This window comes from Podarcis gaigeae (genome assembly GCF_964106915.1).
Source record: "Podarcis gaigeae genome assembly, chromosome: 10".
NCBI classification, from domain to species: Eukaryota; Metazoa; Chordata; class Lepidosauria; order Squamata; family Lacertidae; genus Podarcis; species Podarcis gaigeae.
Window position 1 is genome coordinate 18989235 of NC_139686.1, and position 15654 is coordinate 19004888.

General features: G+C 40.3%; 1 protein-coding gene across 12 annotated transcripts in view; it reads left to right on the top strand.

The window, feature by feature from the left end:
* The first annotated feature begins 2905 nt into the window (after positions 1–2905).
* The window catches only part of KDM5A (lysine demethylase 5A), a 44789-nt gene continuing 32040 nt past the window's right edge, over positions 2906–15654 (top strand). For 5 of the 12 annotated variants that reach the window (XR_014555538.1, XM_083699600.1, XM_083699602.1 and 2 more), the window contains exons 1-6: positions 3323–3889; positions 6686–6763; positions 8002–8124; positions 9906–10076; positions 10522–10656; positions 15334–15439. Coding sequence is in view for 8 of the 12 variants with exons in the window: in XM_083699600.1 (XP_083555726.1) it covers positions 3713–3889; positions 6686–6763; positions 8002–8124; positions 9906–10076; positions 10522–10656; positions 15334–15439 (790 nt within the window). In the remaining 4 variants the exon portion in view is untranslated. Of the gene's footprint in view, positions 3890–6685; positions 6764–8001; positions 8125–9905; positions 10077–10521; positions 10657–15333; positions 15440–15654 lie in introns of all 12 variants that reach the window. The other 7 variants (XR_014555539.1, XM_083699605.1, XM_083699607.1 and 4 more) reach the window with 4 other exon arrangements.

A 15654-nucleotide genomic window follows, 5' to 3' on the forward strand; every position in this document is an offset into this window, starting at 1 on the left:
TAAACTAAGACAAGAACCTTGAACTAGTTTAGTTGTACAGTCACAAAGCTGTGTGGCAAGCAAGAAGTCAGCAGGTGTTCAGCAGATAGCATTAGACAAATTCATGATGTGTTGAACCCTAAGCAGAAATGGATATTGGTCAGTGCCCAAATAGGAGACTGCCTGGAAGCTTTATAAATATTGCCTTGGGGTCCGTGGAAGAAAGATGTGATATATGCTACAATTAACAAATAATCAAACCTCCATGTTCAGAAGCAATATATATCTTGAATACCAGATACTATACACAAACAGAACAAACATGTTTGTAAGTGCCCAGAATAATCCTGAATAGTGTTGGAAATCAATTACTGATCCAATAAGTCAGTGGCATTAATTTATAGGACGCAGGGCGGAATCTAAGCTTTTCCTAGCACTGAATCTGCATGTTGGGGAAACCCTCAGCTGCAGGATTTATGGGTGTTATAAGGCTATTGAAAGGGAATCAGCTGAAAGATGGGTATGAATCAAGTTAAGTTAGTATATTTTAAAAGCAATCAACACATTAGTTTGCTCTGGCCTAAACATGAACCAAATTAAGCTCAGCTTACTAGCTATGTGTAACGACTCAGGAAGGGCTTGATTTCCTGGTTTTCTTGTCCTTCTGGGACTGTAAAAAGTAAACAGGGGGCTCATCAAGCACCTGCTACCTGGCAAATAGTCAGTGAGGCAGATCGTGGACAAGAGTTTGCCATAGCACATCAAACCAACTTCCTGTAAACACTGGGTTACATAATGGTATAAATTGTGAATTTATTGCAGTACATAATCAAGGCAGAACGCAATTCTAAACATTATTAGCAACTCTCAGCATAGAATCAGGGGGTGGTATTCATTTGTTATTCATTTAGATTAAATGAAAATGAATAAATGTGAGACAGGGCAACCTTTCCATATTATATTACACAACAACCTTTTTATTTTCTCAGGATTTCCCCAATTGGTTTATACTGTGTTTGTTTAGTTGTCCTAATTGTTGCTTTATGGATTGCTGTTATTTCTATTGTGATGCTATTATGTTTTTTGAAAGTCCCCCAGAAACATATTTGAAGGACGTTTTATAAATCCTTAAAATAAAATAATGAAATTGAATGGAAAATACGCTTCCCAGTTCTTGCTCAGGACCTTGACAAAAGCAGAATCACAGCAGTCCCCGCCCCCTTCTGCTCCACTTTTGTTGTTGAGCTGCCTGGAAAAAGCAGATTAGTAACCCTTTTGTCCACATAATAGAAGAGACTGAACAATCATACGCATATAGGTGGTTTGTTTTCTCTTCTTTCGATACATGTTTACAACAGTTTGTTGATGTTGGTGATTAATGACAAAACTAGGGGTACATAGTTTATTCCATATGAAATAACCTGAAATAAGGTTATCTACCTATTATTCAACACTTCTAGCTTCCAGGTTTCGGAAGGCAGTGAGTGACCAGAAGCAAGGATGTTCCACTTGATTGTAAACAGAAGCTCTTAGAGGTACCCCCCCCCAAAAAAAACAACACCACACAAAACCAAACCAAAACATTATCATTGTAACAAAGTAAAAAACAGATATTTTTAAAAAATCTGATTACAATTATAATTAATTAACCTAAAAGCTGTGGGATGATGCTGAGGGATGGTATTGTATTATGGAGTCTAAATTTCAAACAACCCAATTTTTCCCTTTGTTTGTGAGGGGTGAGCCCCAATTCTCTACAGATTACAAAGTACCTCCATCCCCCCCCATTGGTTTGTTGTTATTTTTTTTTCAACCAGTCTCTGATATTGTTCCATTAATAGAAGACCTTAAGAGGATAATGCAGTTATGTATGTTATGAAAAAGTCACTGGCTGAAGTTCTGCACACCAACATGAAATAAAAGAAGTTGGAGCAGTATGGCGGTCAAAACACATACCCCTATAAGAATCCTGGGAACTGTAGTTTACCACTCAATGAGCTACAATTCTCAGCACCTTCCCAGCAATCTTTTTTTGGGAGAAAGGCATGATGTGTAGAGAGCCAGTGGATGTACAGCATCCAGATTAAAATCTCTATACTCAGAATCTCTCTGAGCAAACATGGGTGCTGCAACCTCACACCCTGCAAAGTAGGCTGCTGTTTCTCCGCCTAGCCTATCCTGCCCTCGCAAAGATTGCTGCAAGGATTAAAATGTCTGCAGGCAAGGAAACCTGTTTTAATTTATATCTATCTTGCTCTTCTAGTGATTGCACATCCCTTAGGGTGGCTTGCATGAATTTAAAATCAGAATAATGCTCCTAAAAAACACACGTCAAAAATACATTTAAAAGCAACAATGATTTTAAAAATGACCTTTGCAGGTTAAAAAAAAAATTAAAGGGATTTTAAAAATTGTTGCCTACTGGAATAAAAATATATTTTATCAGCCGGTGCAAGACAGCGAGAGGCAGGGCTAGGTTTTTAAAAAAATATTTCAAACTGCAGCCAGCAGGAGGAAAAGTGGCAGGTAAACGATTTTAAAACACTGAACTCGTGGTTTTTGTTTTCTTTTTTTCTGGTGTGGTTAGCTGGCAAGTTTATTTACTGGGAAAGTCGTTTTAATTAATCACTATGGCTAAAACCGCCTCAGCCAGCCAGCCAGGCCCCCTCAAGGGATTGTTCTCTGAGGGACTCCGAGGGGGTAAGGGAACTGCGGCGCTTCGGGGGGGGGGGGGAGGGACGGTTGCTCTGGCGACCGAGAACGGACGGCGACGTCTGTTAGGGCGGGGCAGGAAAGGTAGATGTTGAGAGTGACAGCTGCTGTGGGAACTAAGTGGGTGGAGTCCAGGTGGGCCGTTTCGAACGCGGGGTGGGGGAGCGAAACGTCAAGAGAGACGATGCAGCTGAGGCGGCTTCCGCCCGTGGATGCGGGGGGGGGGGGAGTGAGAGAAAGGAGCGCATTAAGGCTCGTAGAGGCGGGCGGGGCTCGGCGAAGATTCCACGGAGGGGGGCGGGGCAGAATCTGTTCGCACACGGAGAGAATGGGGTACATGGACAGTCGGCTCCGGAAGTTCTCTAGCCGAAGTGAACCTCATCACACAAAACGCACTGCACATTCCTCCGCGAACCGAAAAAAAGGGCCTCGGCCTAACTTGCTCCTACTGTTTAGACCCGTTGCAGGAGCAAAAGGAGGCGACTCGCGAACTTGGCGCGTATACGAGCCGGTGCTTCGCGCGAAGAGAGGAGCGGCTCAAGCCCCGAGGTAGAGAAGGCCGGTACTAATTATTTTGAACATAAACTACTTCGCGGAGGGATATTCTCACACGGCTCGCTTCCGCAAGAAAGGGTTTTTAACAGACGCGTCACTTCCGGCGAGCCTCAAGAAGGGGAGGAAAAGGAAAGAAGAAGAAAAAACAACAAACCCCCGAAGGGGGAAACAAAAACAAACGAGAGGCCTCGTCAGCCGCGGGCTCCGCGAGACTCCGGCGTCTGTTTCTGAGGGCCTCAGGGCTCGCGGGCAGCAGCGCCCCCCCTCCTCGATGGGCACCGGCATGTCCCTCCGCCCCCCGGCCCCTCTTTGAGCTTCTTTGCCTCCCCTTCGCCTTTCCCCCTTCGCCCTCCCTCCCTCACTGCTTCCCCGCCTGCCTCCTCCTCCTCTGCCGCCGCAGCTAAGCCCCTTCCCTCCCCGGCCCTGAGGCGGCGGCATCATCACCGTCGACGGCTCCGCCGCCGCCATGTCGGGGGACGACGACGGCCCTGGCGGGTCTCACTACGTGGCAGAGTTCGTGCCTCCGCCCGAATGCCCCGTCTTCGAGCCCAGCTGGGAGGAGTTCAGCGACCCCCTAGGCTTCATCGGCCGCATCCGGCCCTTGGCCGAGAAAACGGGCATCTGCAAGATCAGGCCTCCCAAGGTACCCGGGGAAGGAGGAGGAGGAGGGAGGGCGAAGTGGGGTCCACCCTTCAGGGCCTGGAAAGGGGTCCGTAGTGCGGAGGGCGGGTGGGGTCTTCGGAACAGGATCTCGGCTTTCCCGTGAAGTCGCTCCCCTGGCTTTTCATCTCCTCGCTGTCCCAGCCTCCCGTGCCCGGTCGCATCACCAGCTGCCACGGTCTGTGATGCTTCTTCGCCCGTGAAAGGTGCCCAAGGGATGGCGCTTCCTTAACGATGGGGCAACTTCTCCTTTGGATTCCTTGATTTTTGTTTGTTATACTGACCTGTTTTTAATTTTGGCTATGTAATTCCGTAACGATGTTTCAAAAAAAGCAAAGCTGGGTGGGTGGAAAGGAGGAAAACAGGAAGAGAGGGTATTGAAGATTAAGGGTCCATTCAGTGTTGTAGCAATATACGATACAGTAGCTATGATCAATACAAGAAGAATACTTACTTTCACTTTGGGGGAGGGTTACCATGTTTACGTTTTGCATAGAGCAAGTGACCTAGGCCATAAAGACTAACTTCTGTTAGTTTTAGGGTGAAGGGCCCCTAAGCCTTTTGAGGTGTATTAAATTCCCTATCAAAAATTTGTGTGCAGTTCCTGCGTAACTTGATCTAGTAAAAATGCCTTTTTGCTTGTCTATCTGGAGGCAACTTGGTAGTAGCAGAAAGCACTATACCAATTTAACAAAGTCCTCTATCCTACACTCCTTTTTTCTCTAGTACATTTCTTCAATAATCTAAAATATCAATTTAACATATGAGGGGTGATTATTATTTTTTTACATTAAAAAGTTCCTAGTTCTCCCCTTGAACAATCCTTTTCTGGCTTTGGGAAATGGGATCCAGTTGCTGCATCCTGCTTTGAATGTTGCTAATTCCCCTTCACCATCCAAGGTCAATCTAGATCCTGTCTTCCATCTTTGTTACTGCATTTTCAATGTACAATATTTCAGTTATATTCCATGGCATTGTATGAAAGACGGTTTTACTCATCACATTCCCTTTAATCTCAAGAGGTGTTTAAAGTGCTGGAGTTTTTATTCTCAGTTTTTCAGCTCCCTGCCTCAAATAACTTGTAGAAAGGGAAAAGCAATAGCAATGATTAGAATTGCTTTTTTTCTGGCATTGCTTTTAAACCTTGAGTTTGGTAGGTGCTGAAAAAGGAGTGTTGCCAGAATAAGATGTGGACACCCTGTCTGTCTCTAGAAGAGTTGGGTATTTGGGTTTCTCTTTTTAATTTCACAATAGTGAGGGGTTTCTAAAGTGGATTCAGCGATGGTTTTGGAGTATCAGTGATCTGGCAATAAGCTTTTAACTAATTTTTAAATACATTACGGGTACTTGTTACTGAATGAAATGAATTCTGAAGTACTGTAATGTTGTGCCCCATTTAGTCCTTACTGGGGATGAGTGATAATAAAAACTTCTATTACTATATTGTGTTTAAAAAACATGGTTTTATTCAGGACAATCCTCAGTTGCAATTATGGATGATTACTATTGCATACTGTTAAAAAGAGCACATTTCTTGAAAGTTGTTCAGCTAAAAAGATATCATTTTGCACCTCAGCATTGTGCATTCATTTGCAATGCACTTTACTTGCAAGTTAGAGCATAATCTCAAGTGCAAAGTAGCATAACATTTAATTTTGAAACAGTGTAGTAGCAATACATAAGGATTAAAAAGCACTTAAGGAACAAGTCTTATCAATCACTAAAATACTGAAAAAAAGGTGCCATTAAGTTTTGTAGCCTTTGTTTTGTTATTGTCTCCATTTTATTCTTGAATCCACCTACTTGGCCTTGTGGCATGTTGCTCTATAAGTTGATGCCTATTTTAGGACCACATCAAATACGTTGGATTGTATGTAGTATCTGCTGTGGTTCTAAGATGAAAACTCAAAATTCTGTTGAGCTTAAATGTCTTCTGATTCTTACTAGCAGCCTCAGCACCTGCATAGTGAACTGGTTACGTTGGCAGATACTTTAAATCTTCATTCAGCAATGAATTACTTGCTTGCTTGATATTATTAGAAGCTTTAAGCAGTATGCTATTCTAAATGTTTTTGAAAAATTGCATTGTAAGTGATTTTATCTCTTTTCTTATAGTTGCTTCGATGTTTAGCCTTAAAAGGTTTTTGAAACAAAAAAGTTTGTAGTAATTTGATTGCTTATGGCAAGTGGTTTTTCTGTTGTTGACTCATGCCATACTGTGCCATAAATGGCAAAGAGAGATGTAGGCAGACAGGCAAGTAAAGTGTTCTATGGTCTTGTAACTTGTGAGGCATACTGCTGTACTGACAAGAAATTGAAGTGCATTTGCTGAAGTCAGAGTCTAAGCATGTTTACAACATGATGAATCCTTGGGTTTACCTTGCATATTGTTCTCAGTTTTGTGTTCCTCTCATACCAACATCTCCTTGCAGGAGTGAAGGTTTTATTGGATTGCAGATTCTGCTTCTGCTTGTATACAGTAGTGACCCACATGACTATAGACATTGGAAGAATTAGGGCCTTTTTAAACCAGATACATTCTCAAGTATGCCAGCATTCTGACTGTTTCCTGTCAGCTCTAAAATAAATTAACCTTGTTCTTAAAAGCCTTTTTACTTTCTAATTCATCTGAATATATTCTCAGGTGTGCATTGATTTAACTTGCATGTAAGAATAAAAATCCAGTATTTATAAAATATTGGGGAAATAGCTATGGGGATGTGTTGGATATTCGTTGAAGGCTTATATCTTGAAACTAAATTTCCTCCTTTCTTTTTAGGACTGGCAGCCTCCTTTTGCATGTGATGTACAAAGTTTTCGTTTCACGCCACGAGTTCAGCGTTTGAATGAACTAGAGGTGAGCTTCCCAACCATTGGCATAAATCTGTACCCCTATATAAAGCATTAGACCTTTTTTTTTGGTTTTTTATGAGGTACAAAGTTATTGTCTTAAGAAATGTTTAGAACATCTCAGCCTTCCATCATTTGTATTTACATGATTTGATTAATTTAACTTCAAGTGTCTATGAGCAATATTTCATTTTATTACCGTGCATCATTGCAGGAGCTCTTTACACCCTACTGGAAATGTCTTACAACACCAGTTTAAAACACATCCCCTGAAACTATAACTGTATTCAGGTGCTCAGAAGAATGCATGAGGCCACAAACTGTGTAGGGAGTACATTCACTGCTTAACATCTACACACACGCTGTCCCTCCCTGCTCCCCCTGCTCCCTCCAGCCAATCTTTTGATCTTTCCAGTAGGTTTGAAGGAGGATTGTAAGCATGTTTGGCTGAATACATTTAGAACCTTATTCATGATAGGGAAGTTTGATTTTCAGGAGGATTCTAGACACATTTAGACAACTATAGGAAGATTGGGGTGGAGCAGACAGTCATTGTATATAGGGGACATTGCACAGCCCCGTGTCCCTTGCAAAGTTTGCGTGTTTGCTTGAATGCCTGAATAGGATTTGTTTCAATGATTCTAGTAGAACTTGTTTTCAAGTAAATAGGTTAGAGCTGAAATTAGGCTTAATACCAGCATAATAGTCTAGTGAGACATAAGACTCTCCTCAGCTTTCAGATAGTGAATGAAACTCTTCCATGAGGATATTACTCTGATATTTTAAACTTCAGTTTACATCGATACCTTTATTTCTTACTGCACAGCATTTTGATTTGAAAATGCTTAAATGATATACATGCAACTTGCAAGAGACTTTTAAAATTCTGAAAAGAGGAAGCGCAAGGCATCTGCATTCAAGTAGTATTTTTCATTGTACTTGGATTCATCTGTTTCTTCTCCTCATTCCTAATATTTTTTCTTGACTTCTGCTGTGCAAGAAATATCTGCCAGTGCTAAAGGAGAAGTCTCCACCAGAGTTGTAGGAATGCAGAAAGCTTATATCCAGATTTGTCATTTGTTGAAATGGCCTTGGTTCTGATAGGACATATTCTGGTCTAAGTTTTGAAGACTTTCAAAATAGAGGAGCTGACTGTGAGCATGCTGCCATTATTTTCCTTGGGTATTGTGCTTCTCTCATACCTAACTTGTATGACGTCCATCTGTTGCCTTGGTTTGTTAATAGGCAATGACTAGAGTGAAGCTGGACTTCTTAGATCAGCTGGCAAAATTTTGGGAACTTCAAGGATCTACATTAAAAATCCCAGTCGTGGAGAGAAAAATACTGGATCTTTATTCACTGAGCAAGGTGAGTGTGAATCTACAATCATTTGGTAGGGTGTTAGTGGTTTCTCATAAAATCACGTTTTCCCTGCTGTAATAGAGAATCGTAAAATATTCTAGTTTATGGCTTGAATAATATGGTGTGTTCATTGATAACTCCCCCTCCCTTCATATTAAGTCCATGGATTTTTATCGGGGTACATAAGCAATAAGGAGTTTTGGGTGCAGTAGCTTTCTATAGCAGCAAGGCAAATTACTCTTACGCTTTGAAAGTGTCTTAAGACTCTTTGTTGGGTCTTGCTGCAGGAGACTAATATGGTTACTCTACTAGAACCTAACTTCCAGGCATGTAGGGTTCATACTGCACAGCTTCTTAGTGTTTCCATACCAGTTCATAGCATATGCATTGCATCATGGCAGAAAGCTGTGAATTGTGACTTAATTGGTAGCTAGTAGTACATTTTAAAACTATCATTAATACAATAATGCTAAATAATATGGTTTCTAGTTTTAAAAGTGCCTGCAAAGCATGCTAAACTCTTGTAGTACTAAATGTTTATTTTTATAAAATGTTTTAAACCTGCCTTTCCAAAGCTGCACGTAGCATACAACTTATTTAAAGCGTGCAACCTTGGTATAATACAAACCAATGGAAACAGCCTGGTTTCTGCCATAGCTGGGGATGAAGGGCCACTGGGAGGCTGCATCCCTCCCTCTCAGGGAATCATGGTAAGGGGCAGACCAACCTGAATCCTTTCATCAATAAGTGAAGGACTTGTTGGAACTGCTTTCCTTTCCCCTCCTACTTTTCCCCCTTCTGTCTTCTAACTATTGGATTGTGAGTCTGAGAACAGAGACTGGTTTGTCTTTCCTTAATTGTGAAACACTTAGAAAGTGTTTAGTAATAAGAGTAGTAGTGCAGAGAGTTCCAACTGTGCAATAGCACTTTTGGTCTCATGGCAGTTCATTTGTCAGATGAATGCCTTCTCAAAGTGCCTTGTCACCTCCCTGAATGCCAAGAAGGAAGAACACAGATTTGCGGTATGCACAGCTATGGGCCCTTTTGAGTGAGATGAGTAGTATTTCACAACAGTGGCTCGTTAGATGTGAACTTGAACAACTAGAAAGCTGTACATATCCAGGGAAGGGAATTTTACAATTGGCTTGTAATTCTGTTCAAATTTACTTGACAATTGAAGGGGAGGAGGAAATATGGTGTTGGAGGAAGGCTCTCTGGGCCTGATGCTGACCGTATTACTCTCATAACATCTTCTTCATGGCAAATAAACACTGGTTTAATCGAGCCATTGAGGATCTAAATTGATAAGAATCAGTTAAGAATTGAATATAGCTGCGGCTGCCACCTTCAACTTGAAAGAAGCAGACTGTTTTACCTCATGCAGTAATCTGTTGCCTAAGACTCTTTCCTGGGAGTCTCTGCATAGCCACTATTCTTGATCTCCAGCTCTTCTGACTTCTGAACTGGACTGAACAGCAGGTTAAATTAATGCTTTTCATAAGATGGAAAGTCAAGTTTAGCAAACTGTTTCTGGCTGCTGTTAGTGAGAATCTGCTATTTCAAACATCTTTGGGAACTGCTTCTTGTCTGGTTTCAGGCATCCAAATCGTCTTTATGCATTAAGCTTTTGGAGTGAGAAATGAATTTGATTCTGCAGAACAACTATCCCCTTGTTATTAAGTAGAGGATCTGGTGAAGTTTTATATTTGGACTGTGACCTGTATGCTTTAAGAAACTTGTATGTAGCTTTCTAAAACAAATAAATACCTGTTTTACTTTTATTTCAGATTGTTGCCAGCAAAGGAGGCTTTGAAGTGGTCACTAAAGAAAAGAAGTGGTCTAAAGTTGCAAGTCGTCTTGGTTACTTACCAGGAAAGGCAACTGGCTCACTGCTGAAGTCACACTATGAACGGATCTTATATCCATATGAGCTTTTCCAGTCTGGTGTCAGCCTTATGGTGAGAGATGGCTTTGTTTGCAGGAGAGTAATATGAGATACAGTATGTTGCTTGTCTACTGTATACTAACACAAGGTTTTGTGCTCTTGTGCATTTGCCTCATGGAAACAAGTTGCTTATATCACGGATCAAGAGAGATATGTATTATACTGTGATCTGGTTTTGCGATGGTATCTACTTCTTTGTTTATGCTTGAGGTCAACCTTGATAGGATGAGGACTTTGTTGGAAAAGAATCAAACATGGGAAGGAATCTTTCCTTGGCTAGGCAGCAGCACTTGAGAAATCAGTTCTATTCAGTTTTCGTGGGTGACTCTGTCCAGATGACATTTGTAATGCAGTGTGTCATTGTTGGTAGCCCTTTCTCCTGCTGCTCATCTTGAAAACCAGAGTCTGCCATCCCAGATCCAACCAACCTGGTGTCCTTCTGTGCTCTGATTCTTTAGGGCATCCAAAAGCAAAACTTGGACCTTAAGGAAAAAGTGGAGGTTGAGGACCTCGGCATTGGTGCCCAGTCTCCCCCTAAGCAGGGTACAAGAGTGAACGTTGTGCTGAAGAGAACCAGACGTGTCAAGTCCCAGGTACCCAGATCACTTGGCCACAGTAGACAGAGTGCTTTAGTCTTTGCACCAGTGCAGATGCATTGGAAATGCAACAGCCTTTGTCCGGCCGTGGGGGCTCACTCAAAACTTCTCATGAGGAAGCCATCCTTTTAAAGATCAAAAGTGAGCATGCTAGATAAAAACACTCACGTTGTGCTGGCCTCACTTAACGTTTCTCTCACTGAATAAGCCGACTATGTTAAGAGGAAAAAGACTTGTGTTCATGCCAGCTTCTGAATTTAATATCAGTTTGAGCTGGTGGCTAAGCTGAGGAGTTCCTTGAGTTTCATTTGGACTGTGGCCTCGCCGTGTGGCCTTAAGCAAACCATTATCTCTTAACCTCAGCTCCCCACTTGCTGTAATACAAAGGTGATAAACTGGTCTACCTTACAGGATTGTTTATAAGAATGAATGAAATGCTTGTTTTGAGTATTCTTGAAAACTTAAAAGTCCTGTATAAATGCTTAGTATTGGTATGGATGAGGAGATTGGCTGATGCACACTAACACCAGCAGAACTGGTAGTTATATAGGAACTTGGTTCAGTTAATTTGTAGACAACCTTCTTTTTGTGTGTTGTGGTGGCCGGAAGTTAGGAATAGTCCTAACACTGAAGGGGAGAAATTGCTTGTCGCAGCAAAGGCTTTCTAAGCAATGTCTAAGCAATGTCTACTTCTTCTGTTCAAATTTCCTCAGTATTTCAGTTAATATAACCACTTTATTTCATGAAGGTTATTTTTTTCCAGCCCAATTCTTTTTTAACAGAGTGAAATAAATATATGAAAAATTGTAACTAGCATTGACAGCCTTTTTCTTTAATAGTTAAACTCTGTGTATGTTTAAAGTAAGTATTCTTCATGTTTTGATTAATTAATTAAAATATTTATTACCTGTTCTTCACTGAAGCAGCAATCCTAAAGTGGGGAATATAATAAGTTAAAATACAGCATATAAAACAAAGCACAATTAAAATTTTTGTTACATCGTTTAACAACTAAAAAAACAACTGCTACAATTATAACTCACCAGCCATATGCATCAGCATTCTGGTACCAAAAACTCTCATAAGAGTGATTGCTCACAGGGGAGGTGGCTATAGCTCAGTTTAAAACATAAAAACACTAAGTTGCAGATACATTTGAGAATGATACAAATGATTATGCAAAAGGAGAATGAACAGGAAGGAGAGACACATTCTGTACTTCATTAAACAAAACATTCTAGTAGCTTTTTGGTCAGTTGGCTTTAAAGGAAAGTTAGCCTTTTGGTTAATCCTCTAACATTTGCAAGTAAGTATGAAGTGACAATTATAGTTTAATTTTTTAGGCTAAATGATGCTGAAATAATAATTGAGGATATGGTTTCTTGACTGAATTTGGAATAATTTGATGGGTTTTCTCTCTATGCCTGCACTTGGTACATCGTAGCTTGGCTATGAAGGGTTCCCAGGTATATTTGGTATGTCTGGTTTTTGCTTGCACTTTTCTACTTGCTCTGGTGCAGGTATGGGAATAGGGAGGGCTGTGCTAGCGCAGCAGAAATAGTCCACAAATATCAAGTGTCCTAAGAGTATCAAGTTATTATAGGGGTGGAAGAACTGGATGAAACCAGTAGGCCATCCTTATCTTCTTTGCTCCATCCCCACAGGCCAAATTTGACTGGTTAGTGGGACTGCTGACCTGCCAGTTACCTGGCATCATAAGGACATTAGGTGACACATTTTTGCCTGTGCTTTGCAAGTCTTGACAATCAACTACATATTTATCTGTCAATGTTGAGGCCAGAATGGCCTCAGAGGCCAAATAGGGGAGGCCTTGTGGAGCTTATTAGGGTTACTGAAACAGTAATTTAAAAAAATATATACTGTATGTAGAAAGCACATACATTCAAAGTACGCTTTCTATCTAGTCGTTAGTAGTTTTGTAATCATGGTTTTTGCATAGATATATAGTATACAAATTTCTTAAAGTTCAAATGAAATAACATTAGTTATGTCTTGAAGGCCTCAAGTGTAGTCTAGTGTGAAATTCTGAAAAATGAAGATGGGGAGGAGTCTGGACAGTCAAAACAGAAATATCTTATTAAGACATCGCTTTCAAATGGATTTTGGTTTATAAGCCACAGTTACCAGAATTAAGTGTTTTGATAGAATAACTGAATTGCATTCTTGTATGTATAATTTCAACCATGAGTGTGAAAAACCCTCAGTATGAAGTGAAAAATAAAGGGCTACAGTATATCTAGCATTTGTCATACTCCACGTAGACTCATTGAAATTAATGGCATGACTAACTTGGCTCTAACTTGGATGCAATACAAGTCAGAGTAGACCCAATGAAATTGCTGAACGTTGTTCATGTTGGTTGGTTTTTTTCAGTGTGTCTGCTCAGAGTATGATTTGGTCATTGGGTGGTATCTGACTATGCAACAAATCCTAGGTTGAATCCAGACTTGGTTGTGCTCAGAATAGACCCATTGAGATCACTTGGGACTTGAGAGTTATTACTAATTTAAGTCCCATTGACTTTGGTGAGTTTCCTCTAAGCACAACAAAGTCTGGATCCCCTATGTGTTTTCTGCAATCAAAACATGGAATAAAGTACTTTAAATGCTTGAGTAATACTACCACTGCTACTGTTGGTCTTGTTAACTGAGTGTGGATAATCACATTTGGTTTCTTTTTCCCTTCAACTCTTTAAGAAGGTTTAAACATATTTATTTTTGAGTCTTCCAAAGCAATTCTCATGGTTCATCTTGTTTTGCTGCCGTTTTTTTGGAATTGGATATGTAAATTAGCAAGACCATTCCCAGTAGTGTACTTTTGTGGAGTAGAGTGGCTTTCCCCAGACTCTACTTAAATGCTTCCCTCCGGACCAACATTAAAAGTATTCTTGTCTTCTTTTTCAACTTCCCTGCTCTTAATACAGTGTGGTTTGTAGCAAAGCATATTTCTCCTGAAATGTGGATAAAATATATCTGGATGCGGATGGAATAGGCCTGTTTTGGTTCTTTAGACTGGCAGGACCATTCTTACCAATTTTGGAAACCCTATGAAATACTCAAAGCAGTTTATTCTGTACTTATATTGGAATCTTGGTACAGCTTTTTCAGTGCACAGCTTAGCATACAACTGTTCAGAAAACAAAAACCCCATTTTCAGAAACGTTACAGGGTTTCTACAAAATCTCTCCACATTGGGGCAGGTGCTACAATTGTGCCTGTTCCAAATGAGATGCTTGCTCCCAACAAGATCATTTGTGATTCACCTAGCTAAAACGCAATTTTAGTGCCAGCATAGCATAACAAAGGCATTCTTAAATGTGACCAAGAACAAGCTTTCAGGGTCATGCACACTCCATCATCTCTTCTGCTTAACTATAGTTAAGAGATATGAAGGTGTGGCCTTAAAGACAATCCCCCATTAACCAGGGTTCATTTCCAAAATTTTGATTAAGGGTTACACTTCTTAAGCAAGCCAGAAATCCTGATTTAAGAAACCTTAAAGTATGGAATCTGCTTAGCCTTAATTGCAATAAATGTTGGTGCCAGCATATCCCTGAACTGTGGTTGAGTAAGAAGGGAGGGTCTAGGGAGTGCAAGGTAATGCTCTCCATCACCTGATCACAGTTAAAAGGAACGTACAGTGCTTTGTTAAAGGCTAACTTTGAGTCAGTATTGCTGAAGACGTTGCAATTGCAATTAGCAAGTGCTGATTTACAAGTTAAGCAAGATATCATGTAAAATGAAGAATCCTAATGAAATTTCTCTCTTACTCTCTCTCTTTTTAAAACTGCATCTCACTTTCTACTTATTGCCTTATGTTGTTCAGGCACTGCTGTGATCTCCATTCACTAAGAATCATGTCCCTTTTGAATTTTAAACAACTTGACAGGAACATGAGAGATACTATTTAGCGTTACAAAATTTAATTTGGAAATGTGAAAAAAATAATGATTTAATCCCGTTGAAAGATAAAGCCTTTCCTGGATTTCTGAGGAACAGCAGATTGGACTGTTTTAATAAACACTAGAAATGTAGCAGAAGATGCAGGATGGTTATAGATAAATGTTGCATGTGTCAAAAATCGAGACATGTAGTGGAGAGCATCCAAGCCTGCAAGACTCAATCTCATTAACAAAGACATATACTTAATTCTATATTCTAATAGTATTTATTTCCTATAATTTATATACCACTTGATTTTTAAAAAACTCAAAGCGGTTTGAATATGTATAATGAACACTTACTCTTGTTCCTTATTGTTGGAACTGTCCTTTAATAACTAATGTGATAGGTTTTTATTCTTCATTACAGAACGATTTAAAAAGCGCATTAGCAGATGGTGTCAGTTAGTAGAAATGGGATAGTAAATATGATCTAATTTTAATTTTCTTCCTGCTTTTGACATTTTGCAGCTGGGTGCCATTCCAAGCAAGGTAAAATGTATCGATTGTTTGAAATTTGTTACACATGATGATGGTAGAGATAAAAGCCACACTTTCTTCCAAAGTATCTGCTCTTGGCAGTGACTGTGCAAAGACCAATGTCTGTGGAGCAGGAGTTTGCTCCAGCCCCATAACTCCTCTGGTCATCTACTGTGAGAGCAATTACATTCTGTGTAAATACTAATGGTGAGTTGATGTGATCTTGTTTTCAGGCAGAGGCAGGCGAGATGAGTAGAAACACTGAACTGAAGAAGCTCCAGATCTTTGGAGCAGGACCAAAGATGATGGGATTGGCTTTGGGAGCAAAAGAAAAAGAAGGTAAGCAGCAGCTTTGAGCCACTGCAATTAAAGCGGAGCGAGGCTATTGTTTTGTTTTATTTTTAAAATTTCTATGACTATCCTTCATCTGAGGATCACAGGTATGTTAACTTCTTCAACATAGAGTTTTGAGACTGGTGGTTCATTATTTAGCTGCTGGTGCAAAGTGGTGACACAAGCATTTCCAAAAATTGTATAGCAGCTGCATGCCCACT